The sequence below is a fragment of the Salmo salar genome, chromosome ssa04 (assembly GCF_905237065.1).
Source record: "Salmo salar chromosome ssa04, Ssal_v3.1, whole genome shotgun sequence".
NCBI classification, from domain to species: Eukaryota; Metazoa; Chordata; class Actinopteri; order Salmoniformes; family Salmonidae; genus Salmo; species Salmo salar.
This window is the reverse complement of record NC_059445.1, coordinates 28,038,703-28,066,664: the sequence shown is the minus strand read 5'-3', so window position 1 is coordinate 28,066,664 and position 27,962 is coordinate 28,038,703. Positions and strand designations below refer to the sequence as shown.

Here is a 27,962-nt window from a genome sequence, read left to right as displayed (position 1 = left end):
TACTCTTCACACTACAACAACAAAATACTTCAACACATCAGAGGAAGAAGTGAAGCGAGAGGTTTACCTTTCGCCAAAATCGGTCAAATAAATCCAATGCGTTTCCAGGGCGGAGACATGAGCATCATTATATACAAATATTTGAAATATTTTGTCCTTGAAAGATTGAATTGAGGACTGCTTCTTCTGGGGAGTGTCAATATTGCCAATACATCCATTAGCAATCCAGGGTTTATATACATAATTGGAAGTGGTGAAGTGCAGGGTGACACAAACTTGGTCCTGGTGCACGTTTTGATTTTTGCTCTAGCACAACACTAGTTGATTCAAATAATCAAAGCTTGATGATGAGTTGGTTATTTGAACCAGCTGTGTAGTGCAATGTTCAGGGGGGGCAGGACAGAGCATGGGAAACACTGGGTAGTGGAGGGTAAAAGCAGTTTACTCACCTTTTTTGACTAACAGTTCACCCACCTTTTGCAGAAAAATGCATTGAAAGTATAGGGAACGTAACTTTTTCCACCGTGACCTCCAATCAGAGTTTACTCGCCACATTTGTTTCCATCACTACATCACTGATCATAACCATAGTAGACTTTGCACTGTGTAGGACTGTAGCTCTCCTAAACAGACAGCAGACGGCGCCAGGGTATGAGAGGCGAGTTTAATACCCCGCCCTCCCTTCCCTTGTCCCCTTGTTGACAACCCTTGAACTACCGCGGGAAACTCATTGCTTGCACTCAAGGATAAACGCGGTCCGTGTAGGTTATTTACATTGCATAATGGTAAGTTAGTTATACCGTTTTACAGTCAACACCCTTGCTCCAATTGAATTGCACACTGGCTCAACTAGATAGCCAGTTGAAGAAGCTTTGGCTGAACTCTACAGTAGCTAGCGAAGTATACTATAGCTAGTTAGCACACTCACCTAAAACTAACTAGCATGTATGCTAGCTTGGCATGTCTCTGCTAAAAGAAACTGTTGCGTCCATATGCTAGCTAGGACTATGTTATGTTATATGTGGTTGGCGTTTATTTATGTTCACATGCTCCTTCGAGCTTGCCACGGCCCCTCAGCGAAAGTCTGCAGAGCTTAATTTACACTAATATATCAAGAGGCACAGTGTTTATGTTCCTTTAAAGAGGGGGGGGGGGTGCAATGTCAACCCCACCTCTGTTTTGGTAAATAGCTGAGGGATGGAGAGATGTACGTTCAAATTCAAATGTATGTTTGATTCGAAAATGTGGTCGGAATCTTCGTATAGAAGGTATGAAAAGCTCTGTACACACATGCCGTGTGCCTCTAAAATGTTGTAACAGTGTGGGGGGGAGGTCGAGTATAAACATGAACTCAATTCCTTGACAACTTCCTTCACAATAGCTCTGCTCCGCTAAGCGCAAGAAGTATGAAGCCCTAAGTCTGCAGAGACAGCATCTCAGTAAATGCTGTATAGCCAAGTCGGATGCAAGGACTGACCATCCCTGAGATAAAAATTATAGTTTTAACCATGTTTTGAGGCTATACAGTTTTACAATTTATATTGGGTTCTGATGGGCTATGACAGTTGAACTAAGCTCATGAGAAATGTATATGTTAAATTCTTAAGAATCAGTGAATGACTTTCAAGAATCAATTTTGAAAGTCCAAATATGCATGTACCATTTACAGATTGCCACTTTACGACTAACTTATTTTATTTCTTCTATATTTTTGTCTTGCAGTCCAAAAAAAAAGGTCTCAGTCATGAGGAGAAGAGGACACGCATGATGGAGATTTTCTTTGAGACAGTGAGTTAAAGGAATAGTTCACCAAATAACATTAGTGTCCTTGCTAATCGATCCCATAACGTGAATGGGATTTGTGCAACAAATTCTTAAATGTTAGCATGTGGAAACGGTGCCAGGGAAACTAAACCAAAGCATGAATTGCTGTCATACCTTAGCTTCTCCATAGACTGCCTACAGCAGGGTTTCCCAAACTCGGGGCGCGTTTTGTTTTTTGTCCGAGCTCTTCACAGGTGACTGAAATAATCAACCATTCCGTCTTTGATAATTTGAATCAGTTGTTTGTGTTACGGCAAAAAACTAAACGTTCAACCCTTGGGGTTCCGAGGACCGAGTTTGGGAAACTCTGCCCTACAGGATAAGGAAACCAATGTCATTTTGGTGAACTATCCCTTTAATAATTTGACACTTAGGTCTATTTCATAACACACATGCAGTTTCACTTCAAGCTGTGTATGGAGGTCCAAGAGTATCCATGGAGAGTAGTGTGATTGTGGGAGTTTTGAGTCAGTTGGTGAAACCGGGGGGGGGCTGGTTTCGCACTGCAGTTAGAAAGCTGCCGCGGATGCCAGGGTTGGCTATGACACCTGAGCTAAAGTAAACAGACCAAACACAGCACCTTGAGCGTGCCTCCATCTCTCAAACACACACACACACAGGCTCTCCCTCTAGTGTGAAACACCCTTGGACATGTCGGGGCAGGAAACTTGGTTTCTAAGCTGGGGTTAACCAGTAGAAGAGGTTTTCAGGACGGTACATGCTGTATAGCTGATTCAGAGTAAAGTTAGTTTGAACATGAAATTCTGCACATGCGAAATATCGGTTCTCCGGAGCCTTTTGAAACTGAGCCAAACCCAAAATGTGTCCCAAATTGCACCCTTTTCCCTATTTAGTACCTTTGACCAGAACCCTATAGACCCTGGTCAAAAGTAGCGCACTACATAGGGAATAGGGTGCCATGTGCGACGCCGACGCACACTGAGGTTGAATAGCGGGAACCGGGTTACCAAGATGTCCCAACCAAACCAACTCCCTTTTCACCGGTGAAAAATAACTGCAAGAAACCAGAAGTCTGCAGTTTGACAAGTCTGCAGGGATTTCAACCTCTTTGTCACACTCTTACTGGTCACTTAAAGGTTTAAAACCATAGAATTAATTTCTAGGTGTAAAGCATACTTCATCATATCATGTTTGATCATGAGTTATAGGCCTATACCGGTTTTTGGTATCCTATAACGTTTTCCATGCCCTCTTTGATTTGAAGCAACACCAATAAATGTCCATTTCACTGTCATTCCAAGAAAAAATGTATGTTGACTCACTGAATGCATGCATATGGGCTGTAGGTGTTTTATCTTATGGCCTAGCTGAAAATATAGAGCTTCTAGAGTATTAGTTTAGGCCAGCTTGGCACCCTGTCTAACTTGCTCATACATTTAAAAAATATATATATATTTTATATATATATATGGAGTTGTTTTTTTGTCTTTCTCACCAGAAAGAGGTGTTTCAGCTGAAGGACATCGAGAAAATCGCCCCCAAGACTAAAGGAATAAGTGAGTAATGATTCATTGAGACGAACCAGATGGATCGTTTTACAAGTGAAACCCGGGACTCGTGATTTATTTTCTATATAAATAAAATAAAACATTAAATTAAAACATTTCCCTGCGATGCCAAGGTGCCGTTTCTACTCAGTGACGGCATATGGATCCCAAATCTTTAAGACCGGCGTACTAAAATTCCCAGAGGTAGTTTTTCCCCTCTTGAATTTAATAGTGTTAATGTTTTTGGGCCGAGCATTCTGCGGATGCTTGAAGTCGTTCCGCGTCATTTTCTTCCCATGAATGTGCGGTCTGTGTCAACACGGAAAGGTGCCCTCATGCACCCATAACAACATAATGGTAAAATAGTCCCAACATCATCGTCTTGGCAACCGAGTCTAGCCCTAACCACTATGATTCATCCCATATTTAGGCTGTAGTATGGAGTGGGACAACACTACTGCCAAAAGGCACTAACTTCTCATAGCGATGATACAGATGAAATGGCTAAGTTTGGGTATGGGCTGAACTGCATTTGCTTGAACACACAATGAATCCTTTACATGTTGCGTGAGTGTGTCTGTGTAAATAGAGAGAAAAAACTTCAATGAAAAGTACACGTTTTAAGTGCTGATCCCATAGAGAAACAAAGCCGTGCTGTTTTGGTACGCACCCAAAAGGGACTTTATTTTCCTTTTTTTGTTTTTCTTACAGTGGACGTTACATTAATTTGGGGAAACTTGATAGGGCTGCTCGCGACTGATTGGAATCACATGTTTTTAAAGGCCCTGCTCTGACATCGGGATGTAGTTACGGGGGCAGGGTGGGAGGAGGGGGACTGTGTGATATACACAGCAGTTTATCACACACAGCAGAGAGAGAGAGAGAGAGAGAGGGAAGGAGGGAGAGAATGAGAGGGGGAGAAAGGGAGCTAGTGGGAGAGAGTGACATCAGGGGCCCTCTTTGAATACGTTGAAAATGCATCCATCCTTTTCCTTGATGTAGCCTAATCACTCATTTCAAATCATTGGATAAGCGAAACCAAGGATTCAACTACATTGCCTTCCACCAATCCAGCTATGTTATATCAGTGATTATTTGAGGGAATTATATATTTTCGAGAGAGAGAGAGAGAGAGACTAGCAAGTCCAGATGTGCCAGACGATCGAGAAATTTAAGCATGTTTGATAAATGAGGCCCCTGAAATCCTCGTTCCAGAGTTGCTTGAACAGGGCCCATTAGTTTGATTCTCCCTGCTGCCCAACATCCTCCCAGTACTTAAAGGGGAAATTCAGTGGTTTACATATACATAGTATACTAAGTATAGCTAAAGTTTGTAGTGGCTGTTGAGAGAAAACAGAACAATGGATTACAGTTTCTCCTGGCCATAGACTGCTTTCAGGATGTGGAGCCATCTAACTTTAAATTGTAAAATACTGAACTTTCCCTTTAACACAGCTCACTCCAAATCACACCAGATCAACTTTATTAGTGCTACGGCAGAGGAACAGAACAGTCCATGATTTTGGACTATCGCATTTCACCAGCCGCCCTCGTTCCAGATGTAAGAACGTTCTATTACGCTCGGAGGTAAAGTTTCCCCTTGGTAAAGATCTAGGACCAGCGTCCCCTCCCCCAATATATCCTTAACCATTGTGGGGAAAATGCTAAACTGACACAAAAACAACTTCATGGGGCAACTTCGTAAGCCCTCTATTACTCTCGGCTGATTTGGGATCAGTTAAGAGAGGGAGGGAATACACAGAATTAAATCAAACATTTTCCCTTATCGTTGTAGATGAGTGTGCTAGGGGTTGCATCCCAAATCACACCCTATTCCTTATTTAGTGTACTACTTTTGGCCAGGACCCATTAGCGCTTTGGTCTAAACTAGTGCACTATATAGGGAATAGGATGCCATTTGGGATGCAGATTGATTCTGGTCTCGGTACATCTGGACCACAGAGTTGGAAAATCGACGCTATATGAGGCTGGATAGTATAATGGGCTTTACTCAGTAATATGACAATTCGAAACAAATCTAGTTGTTTTCTTATGGAGTGTGAATTGATCATTAGGGAACTAGGCCACTAACACATTCCTGGGCTCTACATCAATTCACCTTTCCGTGATTCCTCACATCCTTTTCAGTCATATTGGAGGAGATGGTCCAAGGTCCCTCCACTCTGACCTTTTTCCTCCAATGGGTTTTAAGAAGGTGAGGACAGAGGATGCGAAGAACCCAGGAAAGATTAACTGAGAAAGAGCCCTTGCCTCTCTCCTCCTGTCTGCAGCACCCATGTCAGTGAAGGAGGTTCTCCAGAGTCTGGTGGATGACAACATGGTGGACTGTGAGAGAGTGGGCACCTCCAACTACTACTGGGCCTTCCCCAGCAAGGCCCTGCACGCCCGCAAGCGCAGGTTGGAGGAGCTGGACAAGCAGGTGATTATAACGGGTGTATTGTGGTCTAGCAGTCTAAGCCACTGCCTCTAGACCATACCGCTGCAGCACGGGTTAGAATCCGACCCACTGCTACAGCAACTTTCTTTACTCTATTTATCCTATCCAATAAACACAATATGTGAGTGTGACTGCCCCCTCAATAGTGTGATCTGTCTTCTCTGTTTCTGGAATTTTGTAACCCTACTGACACTGCAGGGGGGGGATTATTTTGGTTTTCAACAGGGCAAAGTACATGGTCACTCCCCCACCTGACCTCTAACCTTAACCTAATGCTGCAGGTCTACTGGCCTCTCCTCCCCTCCAGTTTTAACAGCTTGCTAGACTCTTTATGGAGTTCACGCCGTGACTCACATGGTTCTTATTACAGAACATCTTAGGCCTATAGACCTCACGTACCAGGTGTGTGTCCCAAATGGTACCCTATTCTCTACATAGTGCACTTCTTTTGACCAGGGCCTTATTGGATATGCTTAACTCAATAACCCTATGTGCCCTGGTCAAAAGTAGTGTACAACATAGGGAATAGGGGGCAATTTGGGTCCTGATCAAAAGGATTGCACTACATAGAGAATAGGGTGCCATTTGGGATACAGCCCTTGTCTGCATAGTCTCAAGCCCACAGACAGACCGGTACATTTCCTATCCCAAATGCATTCTCTGTTTTCAGAGCTGTGGTTAACTGTACTCTGGTTTCTGTAGCTAGCACACCAAGCAGGCACACTTGTTTGCAGTAAAGCATTTGCTTTTATTGTAAGTGGGAGATAAAGGAATTACTACTACACTCAAACAGGTGTTAAGACTTACTGATCACATGTTGTGTGATCAGCATTTCATTTTGTTCATGAAATTGCACTTTACAAATCTTCAAAATTATAAAATATTGACTGTGAAGACAAAATTAAAATGTACCTAGACTGGCTTCGAGGTCTAGAGTTGAGTTTGAGGGGAGCGGTTAAGACCGCTGTCTTCAGAGCTCACACACAGCCTACCATGTCTGCGTGTGTTCGAAATCCAGCCCACACCCTTCTGGCACAATCTTCTCTCCCATCTTTCCTGTCTTTCTCTCGCTATCTCTATCCCCAACAAAATAAAGAATAAGTAAGGAGTACATTTTCAACGCAGTTGAAAATCTCATTTGGTCATGATCTCATTTGGTCATGATCACCAGAGGAAGCTCTAGGTTCAGAACCAAAGTAGCCTACATCTAAGACCTAATAGTCTCATTGCAGAGTTGTGGGGGGTGGCGGACTCGCTATCAGTTAGCGGCGCTGAAGGTGGTGTGGCTTGTCACAGGCGCCAGTGTCACTTGAACAGTTGGTGGTCCTCTCGATAGCATTTCCTCCTCGTGATGACCCAGTTCCCCAGCCCAGCCCCACGCCACAGACCAGACGTGGTGAAGGTGTGTACTGGGCGGCGAATTAACAGCTTCTGGTCGCCAGTGGTGCCACTGATGTGGCCGCCGCCGAGTTGGAAATTAAACACAGTGGCGTGAATATGTGATCCTTTATTTATATGAGAACCCTCCCGTGTCTTATTCCATAAACAGAGTACAAGGAAGGCGACTGTTTCTTTGTTTTATAGTCTATACAGTTTTATAAAAATTGTAGTGAGTTATTGTTTTATCACCGTCTGAACTTTTGAATACAAAACGTTTTAATGCGAGTTATGATGTATAAAGAGATGTCAATTAACGTGCCCCAAATGACACCCTCTTTACTGTGTAGGGACACAGCCAATGCCAATGTGTTAGAATAGTAACCAGTGCAGAATAATTTTGTCTCATGGTTCTTTGCCATGACTTTCGATTTGAGTTTTGAGAAATATTATAGCTGCCTGACTCTTGCCTTCTGTTACCATGGGATGACAGAGTTTGGGAGTATGCAGGTTTTCATACCGGCGTATACGGTATTACCAGAAGTGCACACAAGGGGCACTATTTCTTTTGACGCACAAAATATAGGTAACATGTATTTTGATCCAGGAGGGGATTGAATGTCACTGCTGTAACCAAGAAGCTTGATCTTGACATCTAACTACTTAGTTAGCAAACCAAATGCATAGCTGGAGCCCTGACCTGGATATAATTTATTTGACACATCTTAGCTGTCTTGTGTAAGTAGCACGCACCCCCACAGGTATTGAAAATAATACCGTTAGTATTTCGAAATACTCCGATATTCATTATAAATGGTATATCGCCCAAGCCTAAAGACAGTAATGGCAGCTGTTTCATGCACAATTTAAGAATTTGATAATGTATGTGTATGATATTTAGTTATATGTGCATGATTTTTGGGGGGATTATGTGCGTGATGAATAGTTACATGTGTCAAATTGAAGTTGAAGCCCACAAAACACAACATTGATGTGAAAATTAAATATGGTGTTAAATTGTGTTAATTCAAGATCTCCTTTCTCGCCATAGCATACCGAGGTGAAACAAAGGAAGATGTCTCTGCAGCAGGCTGTCGACAAAGCAAAAGTAGGACGTGAAGATACAGTAAGTACATTTATGCGCACATGCCAACCTTAAAGGGAAAGCAGGCCATTTATTATCCTTCATTTTATCACTGAAAATGGGTCTGTGTTACGTTAAGACTTATGAATTTGTTAATGAGTGATTTGTTTTCATCTGCAGTAATTTAGAGTTTTTGTATTTTTGTAAGTTAAAAGGACTAGAATCCACACCAGTGAGAGGGGTAGGTGTGTGTGTGTGTGTGTGTGTGTGTGTGGCATATACAGTGCATTTGGAAAATTATTCAGACCCCTTGACTTTTTCCACATTTACGTTACAGCCTTATTCTAAAATGGATTAAATAGTTTTTTCCCCTTCATTTTTAGAAATGTTTGTTAATTTATTAAGAATAAAAAATGGATGGGAAGTGTTGCTGCACAGTTATTTTCAGGTCTCTCCAGAGATGTTCAAGTCCGGCTTGTGGCTGTGCCACTCAAGGACATTCAGAGACTTGTCCCGAAGCCACTCCTGCGTTGTCTTGGCTGTGTGTTTAGGGTCGTTGTCCTATTGGAAGGTGAACCTTCGCCCCAGTCTGAGGTCCTGAGCGCACTGGAGCAGGTTTTCATCAAGGATCTCGCTGTACTTTGCTCTGTTTGTCTTTCCCTCGATCCTCACTAGTCTCCTAGTCCCTGCCGCTGAAAAACATCCCCCCCAGCATGATTCTGCCACCACCATGCTTCACCGTATGGATGGTGCCAGGTTTCCTCCAGACGTGATGCTTGGCATTCAGTTCAAAGAATTCAATCTTGTTTTCATTAGACCAACGAATCTTGTTTCTCATGGTCTAGAGTCCTTTAGGTGCTATTTGGCAAACTCCAAGCGGGCTGCCATGTGGTTTTTACTGGTGGAGTGCTGCGGAGATGGTTGTCCTTCTGGAAGTTTCTCCAATCTCCATAGAAGAACTCTGGAGCTCTGTCAGTGACCATGGGGTTCTTGGTCACCTCCCTAACCGAGGCCCTTCTCCCCCGATTGCTCAGTTTGGCTGGGTGGCCAGCTCTAGTGGTTCCAAACTTCTTCCATTTTAAGGATGTAGGAGACCAATGTGTTCTTGGGGACCTTCAATGCTGCAGAAATGTTTTGTTACCGTTCCCCAGATCTGTGCCTTGACACAATGCTGTCTCGGAGCTCTACGGATAATTCCTTCGACCTCATGGCTTGGTTTTTGCTCTGACATGCCCTGTCAACTGTGACCTTTTGTATAGACAGGTGTGTGCCTTTCCAAATCATGTCCAATCAATTAAATTTACCACAGGTAGACTCCAATGAAGTTGTAGAAACATCTCAAGGATGATCAATGGAAACAGGCTGTAACGTAACAAAATGTGGAAAAAGTCAACAGGTCTGAATACTTTCCGAAGGCACTGTATGTGTTTGCGATTGGGGGGGGTCAATAGTTACATTTTGGGATATTATTTTTGACAATGTATTGTTTTGACAATATTCATTTTGTGGAAGTTGGCTGTACCTGCACCAAAACACCTTCCTTCATAGATGGTTCTCCATCTTCTTTTTAAATGGGGAGCCAATTTTGTTTTCAACACTTCTATTTCCCTGACTGATCAAAACTCGTTTTCTTTTGTCTCTGTGCAGCAGACATATGGCGAGCAATATGTTTGGAACATCGAATTGCAATGAAATCACAGTATCGAATCGCAATACATATAGAATTGTGAGAATTGCAATACATATCATATTGCACCTAAGTATGGTGATAATATCGTATCGTGAGATACCTGGCAATTCCCTGCCCTAATATGTATTTGCAGACTTGGTGTGTGTATACTTGTGCATATATTTGTGTGTGTGTGTGTCTTTTGGATTTTCACGTGTGTGTGTCCACCTATAAAGGAGGAGCGGGCCTCTCTTCTAAAGGAGCTGCAGGCCCTGAGGGAGAAGAGGAGTCATCTGAAGGCAAAGCTGGAGAAGTACAGGGAGTGTGACCCAGAAGTGATCGAGGAGATGAGTGAGTACCCTGTTACCAGCCTCTCAAAACAAGGAGGCTGCGTCCCAATAATCTGACCTTTTTTCCTGAAGTATGCTCTCAAAGTGCTCACTCACGCTCGCGAGTGGCGCAGTGGTCTAAGGCACTGCATCTCAGTGCTAGAGGTGTCACTACAGACCCTGGTTCGATTCCAGGCTGTATCACAACCGGCCATGATGGGAGTCCCATAGGGCAGCGCACAATTGGCCCAGTGTCGTTAAGGTTTGGCCGGGGTAGGCCGTCATTGTAAATAAGAATTTGTTCTTAACTGCCTAGTTAAATAAAAATGTCCCTCCAAATGTCAGGCGTTTAACTTTTATCTGTACTCCTTTGGTTCTCGAGAAAGAGTCTATTTAGTATTTTATAGGTCATATCAACAATGAGTCCTGCTTTAACCACAAGCTCATTTTATCTGGATTTTGAACCTTGCCCCAATTTTGTATATCTTCGAACTTTTGCCATTGTTGAAACCTCCCCATACAAATTAAGTTTGGATCTAATTAATACAAGGAGGGAATCCAATGAAACATCAGGTGCCTCATCTGGACAGATGGCCCGATCCACAGCTGTCCATCAGGCCTTCCTATTAAAAGCCCAGAGGCTGAGGAGAGGCCTGGACAGCGTCCAAGAGGGAGAAAGCAATCAAGCAGCCCCATACCAGTAGCCTACGAGTCCATACTTAAGTCTCAAATCTGGATCTGCTCCAGTGCGTAGAAATAGAATCGATAGATTGAACATGGCTCCAGTCCAGCACAAGGAAATAGGATCCATAGAACGGACACTCCTCATGATTAGTCATGGCTCATCCAAAATGGAGACGCCATCAGATTTGTGCACCTTACAGTTGCGTGAGGCACATAAAAATTCAAAGAACTGATGCACTGATAATCTAGTCATCGAGCATTTCAAACACAGTCGGTCTACCACTACGGAACATGGCTTTGAATCGGAATGCCCGTTCTATCCCTTTCCAAATCTATGCTTCCCCTCCTTGACTTCTCTGGTTTCAAGTCTTGCTCAGTTTAACCCATCTCTTAAAGCAGAAACTCAGACTAAGCCCATGGCTGTTATTGCGTACACAACATGGCTGACCTCTTGGGCCTGCACGAAATTTAACCGGTCGGGATTAACAGCTTTTAACGGTCTGCCCGTGTTCTGAGTTTATAGGCTGTTTATTTTTACACACCTCTCAACTGGTATAGGCACGACAAGCGATTGACTATTTGGAGTCTTAATAAGGAATTTTTGTGGCGTTAGTGTGTGTGTGTGTGTGTGTATATTTGCACCCATGTGACACTCTAAATGTGTGATTGATTTATCTTGTCGTCCTCTCTCCTGTCCCTCGATGCTATGAGGCCTCGCTATTGAGTTGTCAAGCACATGAACAGTGCTGTCGTTTTAATAGCCCCGACACTGCACTCCACGCCTCCGCTAGTGTCACTGAAGAAGCAGTTATTCTCCAGAGTGACTTAACACAGACTCTGAACAGAATCTTGGGGAAACAGCTGGCCCCATGTCCATTACAGAGTCCCCTTGGAAAAACAGCCCATTTCCCAATGATGTACTCACATGGCTAAACCGCTACAACAGCTGTGTGGCTACCGCGACAGGGAAGTCTTTTACTCTGTTCTTTTATGGGTTGAATGGGTTCTCTCCATTTTTGCCTGTGAAATTGTTCTGCTCATCAAAATAATAGGCGCAAGCGTACCAATGAAGGCCCTAGCAGGTGTGTGTTTTCAAGTTTGTATTAGTCGTATGTACGGGATACACACAGTATACACCGCCCAACGAAATGCTTACTTGTCGGTTGCTTCTCGATAGAGATCGACCGATTAATCGGAATGGCCCATTTTAATTAGGGCCGATTTTCAAGTTTTCATAACAATCGGTAATCTGTATTTTTGGCCGCCGATTTTCCGATTTAAAAGAAATATATATATTTTTTACACCTTTATTTAACTAGGCAAATCAGATTAAGAACACATTCTTATTTTCAATGACGGCCTAGGAACGGGGGTTAACTGGCTTGTTCAGGGGGGATTCGTTTTTGCAACCTTCCGGTTACTAGTCCAACGCTCGAACGACCTGCCTTACATTGCACTCCACGAGGAGCCTGCATGGCAGGCTGACTACCTGTTACGCGAGGGCAGCAAGAAGCCAAGGTAAGTTGCTAGCTAGCATTAGACTTATCTTTATAAAAAAATATAAATCTTAACATAATCACTAGTTAACTACACATGGTTGATGATATTACTAGTTTATCTAACGTGTCCTGCGTTGCATATAATCGATGCGGTGCCTCATCGAATCACAGCCTACTTCGACAAACGGGTGATGATTTAACAAGCGCATTTGCGAAAAAAGCACTGTTGTTGCACCTAACCATAAACATCAATGCCTTTCTTTAAAATCAATACACAAGTATATCTTTTTAACCTGCATATTTAGTTAATATTGCCTGCTAACATGAAATTGTGTCACTTCTCTTGCGTTCATTGCACGCAGAGTCAGGGTATATGAAACAGTTTGGGCCGCCTGGCTCGTTGCGAACTAATTTGCCAGAATTGTACGTAATTATGACATAACATTGAAGGTTGTGCAATGTAACAGGAATATTTAGACTTAGGGATGGCGCCCGTTAGATAAAATACGGAACGGTTCCGTATTTCACTGAAAGAAAAAACATTTTGTTTTCGAGATGATAGTTTCTGGATTCGACCATATTAATGACCTAAGGCTCGTATTTCTGTGTGTTTATTATATTATAATTAAGTCTATGATTTGATAGAGCAGTCTGACTGAGCGGTGGTAGGCACCAGCAGGCTCGTAAGCATTCATTCAAACAGCACTTTTGTGCGTTTTGCCAGCAGCTCTTCGCAATGCTTCAAGCCTATCAATTCCCAAGATTAGGCTGGTGTAACCGATGTGAAATGGCTAGCTAGTTAGCGGGGTGCGCGCTAATAGTGTTTCAAATGTCACTCGCTCTGAGACTTGGAGTAGTTGTTCTGCTTCGAGGGTGGCTGTTGTCGATGTGTTCCTGGTTTGAGCCCAGGTAGGAGCGAGGAGAGGGACGGAAGCTATACTGTTACACTGGCAATACTAAACTGCATATAAGAACATCCAATAGTCAAAGGTATATGAAATACAAATCGTATAGAGAGAAATAGTCCTATAATTCCTATAATAACTACAACCTAAAACTTCTTACCTGGGAATATTGAAGACTCATGTTAAAAGGAACCACCAGCTTTCATATGTTCCCATGTTCTGAGCAAGGCACTTAAACGTTAGCTTTCTTACATGGCACATATTGCACTTTTACTTTCTTCTCCAACACTTTGTTTTTGCATTATTTAAACTAAATTGAACATGTTTCATTATTTATTTGAGGCTAAATTGATTTTATTGATGTATTATATTAAGTTAAAATAACTGTTCATTCAGTATTGTTGTACTTGTCATTATTACACTTTTTGTTTTTTTAAATCGGCCGTTTAATCGGTATCGGCAGTGAAAAATCATAATCGGTCGACCTCTACTTCTCAACAATGCATCAATAACAAAGGATGTGAATACGAACAAGGTAAATGGCTCAGTAGAATATAATAAACACTTTAGCATGAGTGCCTTCAGAAAATATTCACACCCCTTAACGATCTGGCCTTAATGACCATGCACTCTTAATTAACTCTAGAAGAGGACTGCCCCCCCCCGGTTCCTCTCTAGGTTTCTTCCTAGGTTCCCGCCTTTCTAGGGAGTTTTCCTAGCCACCATGTTTCTGCATTGCTTGCTGTTTGGGGTTTTAGGCTGGGTTTCTGTGCAGCACTTTGACATCTGCTGATGTAAAAGGGCTTTATAAATACATTTGATTGATTGACCCCTTCACTTTTTCCACATTTTCTTACAAAGTGGGATTCAAATGGATTTTGTTGTAATTTTGTCAACGATCTACACAAGACTCAAAGTGAAAGAACATTTTTAACATTTGTAAAAATAAATATGAAGAAGAAAACGCATATAATATATATTGATTAAATAAGTATTTAACCCCCAGAGTCAATACATGTTAGAATCACCTTTTGGCAGCGATTACAGCTATGAGTCCTTTTGGTTAAGTCTTTAAGAGCTTTCCACACCTAGATTGTGCACGATATGCCCATTAATTTATTAAAACAATTATTCATCCATTTTCAGGTTTTGTCATAGATTTTCAAGCCGATTTAAGTGAAAACTGTAACTCGGCTACTCAGGAACATTAACTGTCTTCTTGATAAGCAACTCCAGTGATTTGGCATTGTGTTTTAGGTTGTTGTCCTGCTGAAAGGTGAATTCATCTCCCAATGTCTGGTGGAAAGCAGACTGAACCAGATTTTGCCTGTGCTTAACTCCATTTAGTTTATTTTTTTTATCCTGAAAAACTCCCCAGTCCTTAACGATTACAAGCATACCCGTAACAAGATGCAGCCACCACTATGCTTGAAATGTGTTCTATTGGATTTGCCCCAAACATAACACTTTGTACTCAGGACGAAAAGTTCATTGCTTTGCCATATTTTTTTGCAGTATGACTTGTTGCGAACAGGATGCATGTTTTGGAATATTTTTATTCTGTAAAGTCTTCCTCCTTTTCACTCTGTCAGTTAGGTTAGTATTGTGGAGTAACTACAATGTTGTTGATCCATCCTCAGTCTCCTATCACATTCATTAAACTCTGAATTGTTATAAAGTCACCATTGGCCTCATGGTGAAATCCGTGGGTGGTTTCCTTCCTCTCTGGCAACTGAGTTAGGAAGGACGCCTGTGTCTTTGTAGTGACTGGGTGTATTGATACACCATCCAAAGTGTAATTAATAACTTCACCATGCTCAAAGGGATATTCAATGTGGGGGAAATGTTCATAGGGGGAGTAGGACGGGGGACCAGGTAGCTGACTAGTGGTGGCTATTCAGCAGCTGAGGGTAGAAACTATTGGCCAGTCTTTCAGCTTTTTGTACTGCCCGTGTCTGAGTGATTTGAAGCAGGGATAAAAGGCCGTGGCTGGGGTCCCTGATGATCATCTTGGCCTTCCTGCGACACCTGGTGTTGTAGCTGTCCTGTTGAGCAGGCAGTGTGCACCCAATGGTGCATTCGGCTGCGCGTATCACCCTCTGAAGAGCCTTTCGGTTCTCGGTGGAGTTGCCGTACCAGGCTGTGATGCAGCCTGACAGCATGCTCTCGATGGTGCTTCCGTCAAACACTGTAAGGGCCCTCGGGGACAGGCCGAATTTCTTCAGCATCCTGAGGTTGAAGAGTTGCTGTCGTGCCTTCTTCACTACGGTGTCTGTGGGGTTAGACCATTTCAGCTTCTCTGAAGTTATTGACCGCCTCAACAACGTGTCCGTTCATGAGGATGGGAGCTTCTCTAGCCTGGTTCCTCCTGAAGTCCACAATCAGCTCCTTTGTTTTGCTAACGTTGAAGGAGATGTTGTTTACCTGGCACCACACTGTCAGAGTGCCTACCTCCTCCCTGTAGGCTGTCTCTTCGTTGTCTATGATCAGGCCTACTACTGTTGTGTCTTCAGCAAACTTGATGATTGAGTTGGAACTACCCATGCAGTCGTGGATATACAGAGAATACAGGAGGGGACTGAGGACGCACCCTTGTGGGGCCCCCGTGTTGAGGATCAATGTGGAGGAGGTAATGTTGCCTACCTTCACCACCTGTGGGCGGCCAGTCAGGAAGTCCAGGACCCAGTTGCATAGGGAGGAGTTCAGACCCAGGGCTGTGAGCTTTGTCATGAGCTTATAGGGCACTATGGTATTAAAGGCAGAGGTGTAGTCGATGAGCAGCATCCTCACATATACATCACATACATATAATCCTTTTGTCCAGATGGGTAAGGGCAGTGCAACGGCGATTGCGTCGTCGTAGGATCTGTCAGGGCGGTAGGCGAATTGGAGAGGGTCGAGTGTGTCGGGGAGGGAGGAGGTGATATGGTCTTTGACTAACCTCTCAAAGCACTTCATGATGACTGAAGTGAGTGCTATTGGTAGGTAGTCATTCAGTTCAATTCCTTTACCTTTCTTGGGCACAGGGATGATGGCGGACATCTTGAAGCAGGTGGGTATAGAGGCCTGAGCTCGGGAGAGATTGAAAATGTCAGAACACAACAGCCAGCTCGTCTGCACATGACTTCTGTGAACGGTGGATGTTGCTGAGGGGAGGACAGCTCACAATAATGGCATTTTCGAATCAGAGTAAATAGAGCTGAATATATTGATAAGTCACCTTGTCTGGTAGATTTACATGGTTATCAAAATGTCACGCCAGGTTAAGCCTACACGAAAATCCCCTATGGGGAAAAATGAATGGTGGAAAAACAATTGGAACCATTTCCCTGTTTGACCGCTAGGTTTATTAGGTATTATGACACATCCACTATGGGGCTCTATAACAAAGGGGTTGAATACTTAATGACTCAAGACATTTTATCTTTTCATTTTTAATTATGAAAAACATAATTACACTTTGACATTATGGGGTATTGTGTGTAGGCCAGTAACCAAAAATTCAAATTTGATCAATTTAAAAATCAGGCTGTAATACAACACAATGTGGAAAAAGTCAAGTAGTATGAATACTTTCTGGAGGCACTGTAATACAGGAAGGCACAATTTATATTCCAATATTTACACATAATTGGGGGATTGGAGGACAACCGTTAATTGTACAGTATTTTGCAATCATAATAAGAGTCTGGTAGCAGCAGATGTGTGTTTAGCATGAATGTATGTCTGAGCATGTGCATGTTCGTGTGCATTGCAACCACTGAAGGCATCCCCCCCATCACTTATTTGTCTTGACTGGTATCTGAACCCCCCCCGGAATTGGTTTCTAATTGTGGCCTGTCTACTGTGGCTCCCTGGTGAAAGTGAATGCCGACCGCTCCTCCCCACCCTAGCCCCCACAGCCCGTCCCATGAGCGCTGAAAGACGAGTCCACGGCGAAATGTCAAACCCTAACCCTGTGTGTGTTCTGCTTAAGTCTGAATGATGAGGCGTGAAAGTCGAATAACGCGATCCAAATCCTACAGACGCACGGCACTCCTAGATTCCCCAGATTGATTGATGGAGGGAGACAGAATGAGCGGAACCTCCCCTATTCTGGTGCCCCCCGCTAACGGGTTTACCCACATGTCCTCCAGGAACTGATTGATTCTGGTGACCGTTGTCGGCGGTGCGAACCGAAATCCCCGGCGCAGGCGGATGCCAAGGAGGACTCCACCTCCGCCCCTACTGCTTCGCCCTCTCTTTCACCACCGTCTCTCTGTCTCCCCCCGCAGCTGTCTCGTTGCCAGAGGGGCTCCACAAGGCTGGGCATTTATCCCCGCGTACATTTTCAGATAATCGTCTCCATGTACCCCATGAAACGCTAATTGTATTTCCAAAGCTGCTAGTGGTTCTCGTGAGGTTATAGGACACTGTGTTGTGTTTAGGTTCAAATGGGGTGTGGATTCAGCCTGCAGTGTGCTAAGACCAGGCAACCCTAGAGTCAGGTTCTGGTCTAGCAGAAGGCTGTGGGCATAGGGGTTCATAAGAACCTACTATTAGACTTGCTATCAAGAGATTTTGACACTTGATACAACTGAGTTGAACTGAATTCATTAATCCCATTTTTACTTTGAAGGACTCCAGTCAAGGGATACAAGTAAAACATTAAAAGCAAATAGACTACAAACCTCAGTGGACATTTGTATAATAAATAATACAAAACCATATGGTAAAAAACATGAACATTATTCTGTACTGTAAATATTATGCAGCTGAGCTAAACTTCGCTGTGTTGTCTTCTACAGGTGAGTCTGCTTTGAATTAACAATTAGCCCCTAGCACTGATATCCTCGTATTTGGAGAAGCTTGCTGGAGTTTGAGTTATGGGTAGGCTACTTTCGCACAGATTTCCTGTTTATCATGCCAACTCTCCAAAAATAGTTCCATCTCTGCACAGTCCTCATCCTTGCCTTGATAACTGTTAGGTTCCTCTAGCGCAATGTGGTCAGTGGGAAGCTGTCCACTTATTTCCACATCACTTCTGTGCGTCTGTCAGTCAGACCAATCCAGAATCCCCTTGTCAATTCATTCATGGATAAATACCTGTTACCCTCTGCTGTTTATGATCACTAGGCATGCTCCTCTCCTTAGACAGTCTTGTCGGCTTTGCACACAGGATTTAGTCTCAGTAGAGATGTAGTACACACTGGAGCTGAAATGGCTCCATCCAGAATATTGCTCTTGCCCAAAGAGCTGAAGATCATCTCTCTCATCTTGCATCTGATCTCTTGGTTGGCTCCTTGATGCTAGGACCATGACCTCTGAGGATCTCCATGTTAATACAGAGACCCATCATCTTTTCCTCTGCCTCACCACTGTCAGTGGTGTCATAGATACTCATATCTCCACTACTCATGTCACTGAGTTACCCCAACAACAACAAAAAACATCTGCACTGTACTCTTGCATGGTTCTCTGCTCAACTCTAATTTTATTGTTCACGTTCACATATTTTGCAGATGTTATTGCTGTTCCTAGCTCCAACAGTGCTTAAATACCTAATAATACAAAAGCTCTGTGTGTCTGACAGTATTGTCCAGTTAGGTAATACGATCCATATCTCCCTCAGTAAACAGGATACTGTGATAGGAAGACACTGACTTTGTGTTGTGGCTGAGGTGTAGCCTTGCTCTGCAAAAAATAGCTTTGACCTTTTGAAAACAATAGCAAAAAAGCAAGTTTTTTTTAATAATTGCCCCACATTTTTAAGCAAATGTTCAAAGTTACTGAAACTCATTCTTAAAAGCTCATTCTGTTCAATCATATTCCAATATCCCTGTGACTTCCTAATAGAAAGTTACCTCACTTTCAGGGCTCTCCAGTGCAACCATTTTACTCCCATATGTGCCTAAATATTTTAATGACCAGTAGTTTTGTTATCATCGCTTAAGTGGGGAGACAACTTGGGAGTAGCTGACTCACTTGACTGTTGGCGTTGATTGAGGAAACCACCAGTGTAATGGAAAGTAAGTTTCCAGTTTTTAGAAATGTTAGAAAATCTATTAAATACAGTAATATCTCATTTACATAAGTGTTCACAACCCTTTGCGATGACACTCCAAATTGAGCTCAGGTGCATCCAATTTCATTTGATCATCTTTGAGATGTCACTACAACTTGATTGGAGTCCACCTGTGGCCAATTCAATTGTTGGACATGATTTAGAAAGAAACACACCTGTCCCACAGTTTACAGTGCATGTCAGAACAGAAACTATACCATGAAGTCCAAGGAAATGTCTGTAAATCTCCAAGAGAATTGTGATGAGGCATGTATCTGGGGAAAGGTATAAAACAATTTCTAGAGTGTTGAAGGATTCCAAGAGCACAGTGGTCTCCATCATTGGGAAATACGGAACTACCCAGACTCTGTCTACAGCTGGCCCTCTGACCAAACTGAGCAAATGGTCAAGAAGAACCTTGGTCAGGGAGGTGACCAAGAACACAATGACCACTCTGACAGAACTAAAGAGTTCCTTGGCTGAGAAGGGAGAACCAGCCAGAAGGACAACAATCTAAAGCACTTCACCAATCTGGGCTTTATGGGAGAGTGGCCAAACGGAAGCCACTACTGAGAAAAAGGCACATGACGGCATGCCTGGAGTTTGCAAAAAGGCACGTGAAAGACAGATCACTAGGCAAAATGTATGTAGAAAACCAGGCACAGCTCATCACCCGTCTAACACCATCCCTACTGTGACGCATGGTGGTGGCAGCATCCCGCTATGGGAATGCTTTTCAACGGCAGGGACTGGGAGACTGATAAGGATAGAGTGAACAATGACTGAAGCCAAATGCAGGCAAATCCTTAATGAGGACATGCTTCAGTGTGCAAACGACCTTAGACTGGGCAAAATATTTATGTTCCAACAGGACAATGACCCCAAGCATACAGCCAAAGCAATGCTGGAATGGCTTCAGAACTGGAATATGAAAGTACTTCAGCGGTCATGCCAAAGCCCAGACTTGAATCCCATTGAAAATCTGTGGAAAGACTTGATTGTTGTTCACCGCCGCTCCCCATCTAACTTAAGAGTTTGAGAAATTCTGCAAGGAAGAATGGGAGAAAATCACCAAATCCAGATGTGCCAAGCTGACAGACATACCCAAAAACGACTCAACGCTGTAATTACAGATGACTCAAAGATGCTTCTACAAAATCTATTTAATCTATTTTTATTCAGGCTGTAACACAAAATGTGGAATAAGTCATGGGGTATGAATACTTTCTGAAGGCACTGTAAGTACCCCAGTAGTGTTAGGTCATTTTATCTTTGAAAACTCAAACATTGAACAGATACTTTAAATTCAGCAATACAGTGTCTCCAATGGATGTGTTAAAAGTAAATGGTGGTACTTCAAACCTAAATGTACATGTGAGCCTGCTTTGAATTAGCAGTTGGCCCCTTAGCAATGATGATGGGTTTGGAGTTTCAGTTATTCATATGCTACTTTCTCACAGATCCAAAGGTGCATTTCACTGCATTGTGTATTATGCCAGCTCTCCTCTGGGGCAGAAATAAAAGTCCTTCGCTCCGCGCAGTCCTTTTCCTTGCCCTGATAGCCGTTAGGCTCCCCTTGCGCACTGTGGTCAGTGGGGTGCCATCCACCCGTTGCCAGGTCCCTTCTTCATCTCGGTCAGTTAGACCAATCCAGAATCCCTTGTCGATGAATTCATGGATAAATGCCTATTCCTCTCTGCTGTTGATGATCACAAGGTCTGCTACTCTTCTTAGATGGTCCTGTCTGCACACCTCCCAGGATTTAGGATAAACACTACTCTGACCATCATGAGAGGTTGAAGAAACTGGAGCTGAAATACCTCCATCCCCGTTGAGAATATTGCTCTAGCGCAGAGCCCGTAACTGGTCTTTCTCAGCAGAGCAGTGGTTTTCAAAAACGCTCACTCAAAAATCATTCCGTTATAGTGGACATGCATGCCTGTGATCCCAGCCAGTAGAAGTATTCACAGCAACCCCAGACACACTGCAACAGCTCTTTTCACTGAGATCTCCGAAACGAGATACTGGTTGTCTCCTTGGGGTGTTTCTCTCTGTCTCAGTGCTGGGGTCAAGGCCTCTGAGGCTGCCTGCACTGCTGTAAGTATTGACAAGATGTTGCTGTAGCTATTTACGCTCCTCTGCCTCACCACTGTCAATGCTGTCTTTTGTTGTCATAGATACTCTGACATCTCCATGTACTACCGATGGCTTGCTGATTCAACCAAAATGTCTTTACTGCTCTTTAATACATGTCTCTGATCTGAATGTGTGATAGAACTGTGCGGTTAGGGACTTCCTGTGTTGTACCAGGAAGAGAAAGTCTAAAATATGTGACTGGCTGTAACACGGTTATTGTCAACTTGAGGCGGCCTCATCAGTATGAGTATTTGAAAAGCCTGTATCGGTCAACAAGATCATGTCAATTTTTACCTGCATTTCCCTACTTAAAGCTTGAGTAGCTTCAGCACCAGCTATTAGATTTTCTTTCAAGAGATCTTGATACAACTATGGGTTAAACTGAATGTATTTATTTTATTTTTAACATGTTAAGTATTCAGTCAAGGGGTACAATTCAAATATTAAAAGGAAATAGAGTACTTCAATTGACATTGATAAGAAATCCATACAAAACCATTAGGAAAACATTAACAGCACTCAATGCAGTTAAGAAATGCAGCTGAGCCATACATTGCTGGCTTGGTTCCTAAAGGTGAGTCTGTTTTGAGTTAGGAGTTAGCCACTGGCATGGATGCCCTCCTATTTTGAGAAGCCAGCTTATAACTTTTGTGTATGGGCTGGCTACCATCTCACAGATCCAGAAGTGCAATTCACTGCATTCTCCTCTCGGGTAGAAGAATGGGTCCATCACTCTGCGTAGTCTTCATCCTTGCACTGAAAACTCAGGCTCTCCTCTTGACGAGTACCCTGTAGACAGAGTTGTGTCATCTGCCAATATTTATGATCACCAGGTCTGCTTTCCTCCCAGGATTTAGTCTCAGTAGAGATGAAGTACGAACTGGAGCTAAAATGTCTCCATCCCAGTTTCTCTACCCCAGAGAGCTTTTCTTGTAGGCCTATGATCTGAGCCAGAAGAACAACAGCCCCAGACACACTGCAGCAACTCTGGACGGTCTGGAGTGCTGATCTCCTGCTCGGCTCTCTGGGGTGTTGCCCTTTGTCTCAGTGCTGGGGTCATGACCCCTGAGGGAGCATGCACTTCTGGAGACATTGACAAAATGTTTCTGTATATATTCATATTTACTCTCCTCTGCCTCACCCCTGTCAATGCTGTCTTTTGTTGTCATAGATACTCTGAGACCTCTCCATGTACTACCTATGTCCTTCCGATTCAACCAGAATGTCTTTACTGCTGTCTAATACATGTCTCTGCCATGTGTATGTGACAGTTCTGTTTAGCTAGGGACTCGGTTGGGGACTTCCTGTCATACCAGGAAGAGAGATGCATCTATATATGTGACTGGCTGTAGCACGGTTATTTTAAGTTGAGGCGGCCAGATTGCTCTGCCAAAATAGCGGTTGAGGAGTGGGCCTAGCACATTCACATCATTGAAAAGGATAGCAAAAAATACACTAGTTCTGTACATACAGTATAACTGCCGGAGTGAGACATCTAACTTTTTTATAACATTTTTTTTATTTAACCTTTTATTTAACTAGGCAAGTCAGTTAAGAACATATTCTTATTTTACAATGATGGCCTACCCCGGCCAAACCCTCCTCTGACCCGGACAACGCTCAGCCAATTGTGCGCCGCCCTTTGGGATTCCCGATCACGTCGGTTGTGATACAGCCCTGGATCGAAGCAGGGTCTGTAGTGATGCCTCTAGCACTGAGATGCAGTGCCTTAGACCGCTGCACCACTTGGGAGTCCAAAACTTCTATCTAACATGTGGTTCTTCAATTGACCCAATAGGGTTTAAAAAATAAACTGTTACCTTTGCTGTCAAAGGTAAAATGACTCAAAAGCACTGTGAGTTTTATTTTATTATAATGAACAAAAATACAAAAGCAACATGTAAAGTGTTGGTTTCATGAGCTGAAATAAAAAATCCCAGACATTTTCCATACGTACAAAAACCTTCTCAAATTTCGTGCACAAATTTGTTTACATCCCTGTTAGTAAGCATTTCTCTGTTGCCAAGATATTCCATCCACCTGACAGGTGACCTGACTGCAGTTTGGTGTCGTAATCGACTTCAGTGGGCAAATGCTCATCTTCGATGGCCGCTGGCACGCTGGAGAAGTGTACTCTTCAGCGTTTCAGCTCTACCAGACAGAGATCCTGAGGCCCATTGTCGTGCCATTCATCCGCCGCCATCACCTCATGTTTCAGCATAATGCCCCATGTTGCAAAGATCTGTACACAATTCCTGGAAGCTGAAAATGTCCTAGTTCTTCCATGGCCTGCATACTCACCAGACATGTCACCCATTGAGCATGTTTGGGATTCTCTGGATCGACGTCTACGACAGCTTTTTCTAGTTCCCGCCAATATCCAGAAACTTCGCACAGCCATTGAAGAGGAGTGGGACAACATTCCACAGACCTCAATCAACTGCTTTATCAACTTTATGCGATGGAGATGTCGTGCTGCATGAGGCAAATGGTGGTCACACCAGATACTGACTGGTTTTCTGATCCACACCCCTACTTTTTATTTTATCTGTGACCAACAGATGCATATCTGTATTCCCAGGCATGTGAAATCCACTGCATCAGTCAACATGCTCATATCCATTTTTAACCTGAATTAGAGTTGTTAAAGCTGGACTAGCTCCAGCAGTTTTTAATTGATCTACACCGCTGCTTGTCTTAACTTGCTATCCTTTTTACCCGCATCAGAGAGATCAAGGATCGCTAAACAGAACTCCCTTCTAAAGCACAGCAACTCTTGCCGTTATTGCCAGGGACAACATTTACACACACAGGCGCTATGGATATACTGTAATTCCGCTATGGATGTTTAATCTTTGTTATAAATTCAGGGTTTAGTGTTAAGACTGGACCAGCGTCAAATCTGTTAGTAATTTGTGTGGACATAAACCTTGATTTATGCTTACTTACGTTAAACATTTATGCTTACTTAAACACTTGAGCATTTTATGCTTACTTTTATTTCTTTGCACATACAACCTTTTCTTGTAAATTTGAGTTGCCAGTGAAATCCAGTTGAGCAAGCAAAAGAGGGGAAATGAAATTTGCAATTCAAAGTGCGGCCTCTGACATGTCAAGTTTGTTCCCCATAACCTGTTTTCTTTTTAGTTTCCTCTCTTACATGAGAAGACTCACTTATTGTTACTCATTTGACCAATTCCCACACAAGCCTTTGATTAAACCTGTGTAAGTATGTTGACTTGGACATAGTTACTGTATGTATTCTTTGGTCTCAATGGGTTTGGTTAATTAGTTGTAGTTTAAGAGAGTGAAACGGCATAGCTCTGTCCTTTTCCTGATTGAGCCGTATTGAGTTCTTGTTCTTTGGGACATAGGCCTGTGACTTGCGTGACAAACCAAAAAAAGGCCACAGAAATGACATTTTATTTATTTCAGATGACTGTTGCATTCGTTGCTACAGCAATAGGTACAAATCACGTTACCCCCTGCCTCAACTTGCTGATCTGAAGCAAGATTTCCTTTCTCTTCTAATAACCACTCAGCATATCATCACCTGTGTCGAAAATCTGATCTAGGAACGGCCCCTTCGAGGGCGTCTTTTCCCTGGAGATGGAGGTGTTACTTGGCTTCCAGCGAACAATGCGGCTTTGGCCAAGCTTATGTGGCCCAGCTCCCCCCTTGGCTGGCGCTCCCGTGCCCTCTGCCAAGAAATTGGATCCCCGGCGCTGCAATCTTTCTTCGGCGCTAGGCTGGGTAGCATGTTACACTGACATAGCAGATTGATCTGCCATCTCCCCCGAGCCACGGCTATTCACAAAGGGCTGTAATGGATGGGGCACACAGGGTAAATCTCACTTTGGAATTGAAAGTGGTTGGTGTGCGCTCGAGGTGTTGGATTGGCTTGGAAGCGGCGTCACGGCTGGGGAGTCGGACTGCGGGAGGGATTTCTCTGGTCAGAGCATTGGAAAAAGAAACGCACTCCCCCGCATAATATACTGTTCAGCCAAAGGGCTCGACTCCAATTCAAGTAAAACTGGTTTGTGTAGTAGTGTATAAACGTACCCTTTGTTTCCTGTAGTCAAGTGATATGTAAGAGTTTTCTACTAAATGCATCGTCTGGTTTCCCAAACCCAGATTACTCCTGGACTAAAATGCATGCTCAATGGCACATGTCTAGAAAGGGCTTTTTTAAAGTAGGCACTGTGTCAGGGATACCTACCCTCAATGTCTGATTTTGTTTTTGGTCTTTGTCCAACATTGCAGACTTTTGCATAAGTACAGTACCTATGTGTTGATGGTAGGTTTGTCTTGCAGGAAAGTCCAATGTCACAGCTAAAGAGGCAGTGTCCAGATGGACAGGTAAGTCAACTGAAAGACAAACCTGACTAACACGCACAACATGAACAGACCGCTAGACTGTATGGACATCGCACTGGGTTGGATGAGTCAACGTGGTGGAGGCAAAAGCCACACACACTCACCATTACTGGCCATTTTCACTCAAAACACACACAAGAAATCCAGACAAACACACAAGTTTTCTTCCCCGGACCTTTTTTTTGAGTCATGTAGGAAAAAAAACGTTAAAGGGGCATTTCTCTGGGAATCCCATTCTGTGATGACAAAGGTCTTGTTTGCCATCACAGAAAACAACACCTGAAGGTTCTGAAAACCCAAAGTACCTACTAACCAACTGCAGCCCTAAGCACTCCCCATTGTGGCCTGTGTCTACTCCCAACACCCTGCACAGGCTTCCTGTGCACTACGTGAACCCGGCGGTAACCTGGCGCGACCAGTGACCTCAGGGTGATTGTGATCGTGGGGAGGCACTACAGGGAGTTAGGGGCTGCTAGGTGGTGTGTAGTGAGGAGCAGGGTTAGTGTTTACATACCACCTATCGTGTTTCAGTGGATAACTCCCCTTAATCTACAGCCCTTTCACACTGGGTGAACACACACACACAGGCTTTCCCTCTCACTATCGCACACAGCCTTGCATGCACACACACACCCCAGGGTTCACACCACCACTCACTCTGTAAATACAGTGTCATTACATGACGTTAGCGATTGAATGTTATCCGGCCTGGGTTTATTGTTAAGCCTGACAAGTGAACTTAAAGGTGCAATTAGACCTATCCATTGATCCCGCGGGCCCCAGGGAGGGAAAGTGCCCTGCTAACATTTACTCACAACAAATCTCCATTTGGCAACATTGAGGTCACGTCAGAATTGTTTAAATACAAGTTATTTGTTCTGTTTGATGGATGATAATGTGATGCATCAAAGTGAGAACACCAATATGCGCTGATCCCATTGGTCTAATTTGTCAAATTAATTCATTTCACAGTCAGTTATGAATGAGATCAGTGAGAAATATCAGTTAATAAAGTAGTTTTCTAATCATTGTATTTTTGTCTGCAGATAACGTCTTTGCCATCAAGTCGTGGGCCAAGAGGAAGTTTGGTTTCGACGACGGACGCATCGATAAAGCCTTCGGGATTCCTGAAGATTTTGATTACATGGACTGACTGCACAATCTGTAATTTCAATGAATTGTTTTTGTTAATTGAGTGACCTCCATTGCACACAACGCAAGTCAAACATGTTACTTTATGTTGAAAGGACTCTAAATCCACTAAGGCAAGCCCCCCCAAAAAACAGCCTTATGTTTTCCGAAGTTGACTCGGAGCAGCTGCCATTTTGGCATTCGCTCAAGGCCCTTGCAGGTGCAAATGCTGCTTATGTGGAACCTGAGAAGGCGCTGTGCTAACCTTTGGGCTGTTCCGTGGTGGTGGGGGGGGCCTACTTTTGGGACACCTGTTTGCATGAAAATCGAGAGCCCAGAGTCGTTGACGGAAATTAGCTGTGTCCAGCACTTCGACCCCCCCCCCCCACACACACACACTCCACACACAGAAAAAGAGGCGGCACATCAAACACCCATGCGATGTTAAAAATCTAATCTTCCCTGATTTAAACAGATTGAAATGAAAACAGCCACTCATGTTGTTTTTGCCCCCCCCATGTCCCTTATCTTTCTTTTCATAATTTACTTTGACAAAAGAAGCATCTGCCACTGTGGCACCAGGACTGACTGAACTTGTCTTATCTCATGTTTAAATCAAATGAGGGAGAGGGTCGTTGTGGACAAAAGGTGCTTGGTGATTGACAATGCAGTGGTGTGGAGAGTGACGCAAGGAGCACCGAAACACAAATGGAAGCGCCACTGAAATATCGTTGAGGCTGTACAGTGGGGATATGTTTAGAATTCACAAAATGTAGATGCTCCATAAATTATAACTCCCTGTAAATGTGCTTTATGGTCTTGTGGTTCTGCAGAGTCTAGACTGAGGTGTTCAGGTTTTGTTGTTGAAAACATGATGGATGATCCATTTGAATGGTAACATTTCAATAAAGTCTTAGTGTTATGTTTTATCTTACTTA

At 43.3% G+C, this 27,962-nt stretch overlaps 1 protein-coding gene across 1 annotated transcript; it reads left to right on the top strand.

The window, feature by feature from the left end:
- Positions 1-664: 664 nt before the first annotated feature.
- On the top strand, positions 665-27,958 carry mnd1 (meiotic nuclear divisions 1 homolog (S. cerevisiae)). The gene is made up of 8 exons (XM_014195582.2): positions 665-785; positions 1,723-1,788; positions 3,284-3,341; positions 5,624-5,772; positions 8,219-8,293; positions 10,157-10,271; positions 25,831-25,875; positions 26,940-27,958. Exons 1-8 carry the CDS (start codon positions 783-785, stop codon positions 27,044-27,046), a joined length of 618 nt encoding a protein of 205 aa, XP_014051057.1. The 5' UTR covers positions 665-782; the 3' UTR covers positions 27,047-27,958.
- Positions 27,959-27,962: the final 4 nt, after the last annotated feature.

Coding starts and splice junctions, on each gene's coding strand:
- mnd1 (XM_014195582.2), top strand. Junction 1,789..3,283: donor TGGAGATTTTCTTTGAGACA/GTGAGTTAAAGG, acceptor CTTTCTCACCAG/AAAGAGGTGTTTCAGCTGAA. Junction 3,342..5,623: donor CCCCAAGACTAAAGGAATAA/GTGAGTAATGAT, acceptor TCCTGTCTGCAG/CACCCATGTCAGTGAAGGAG.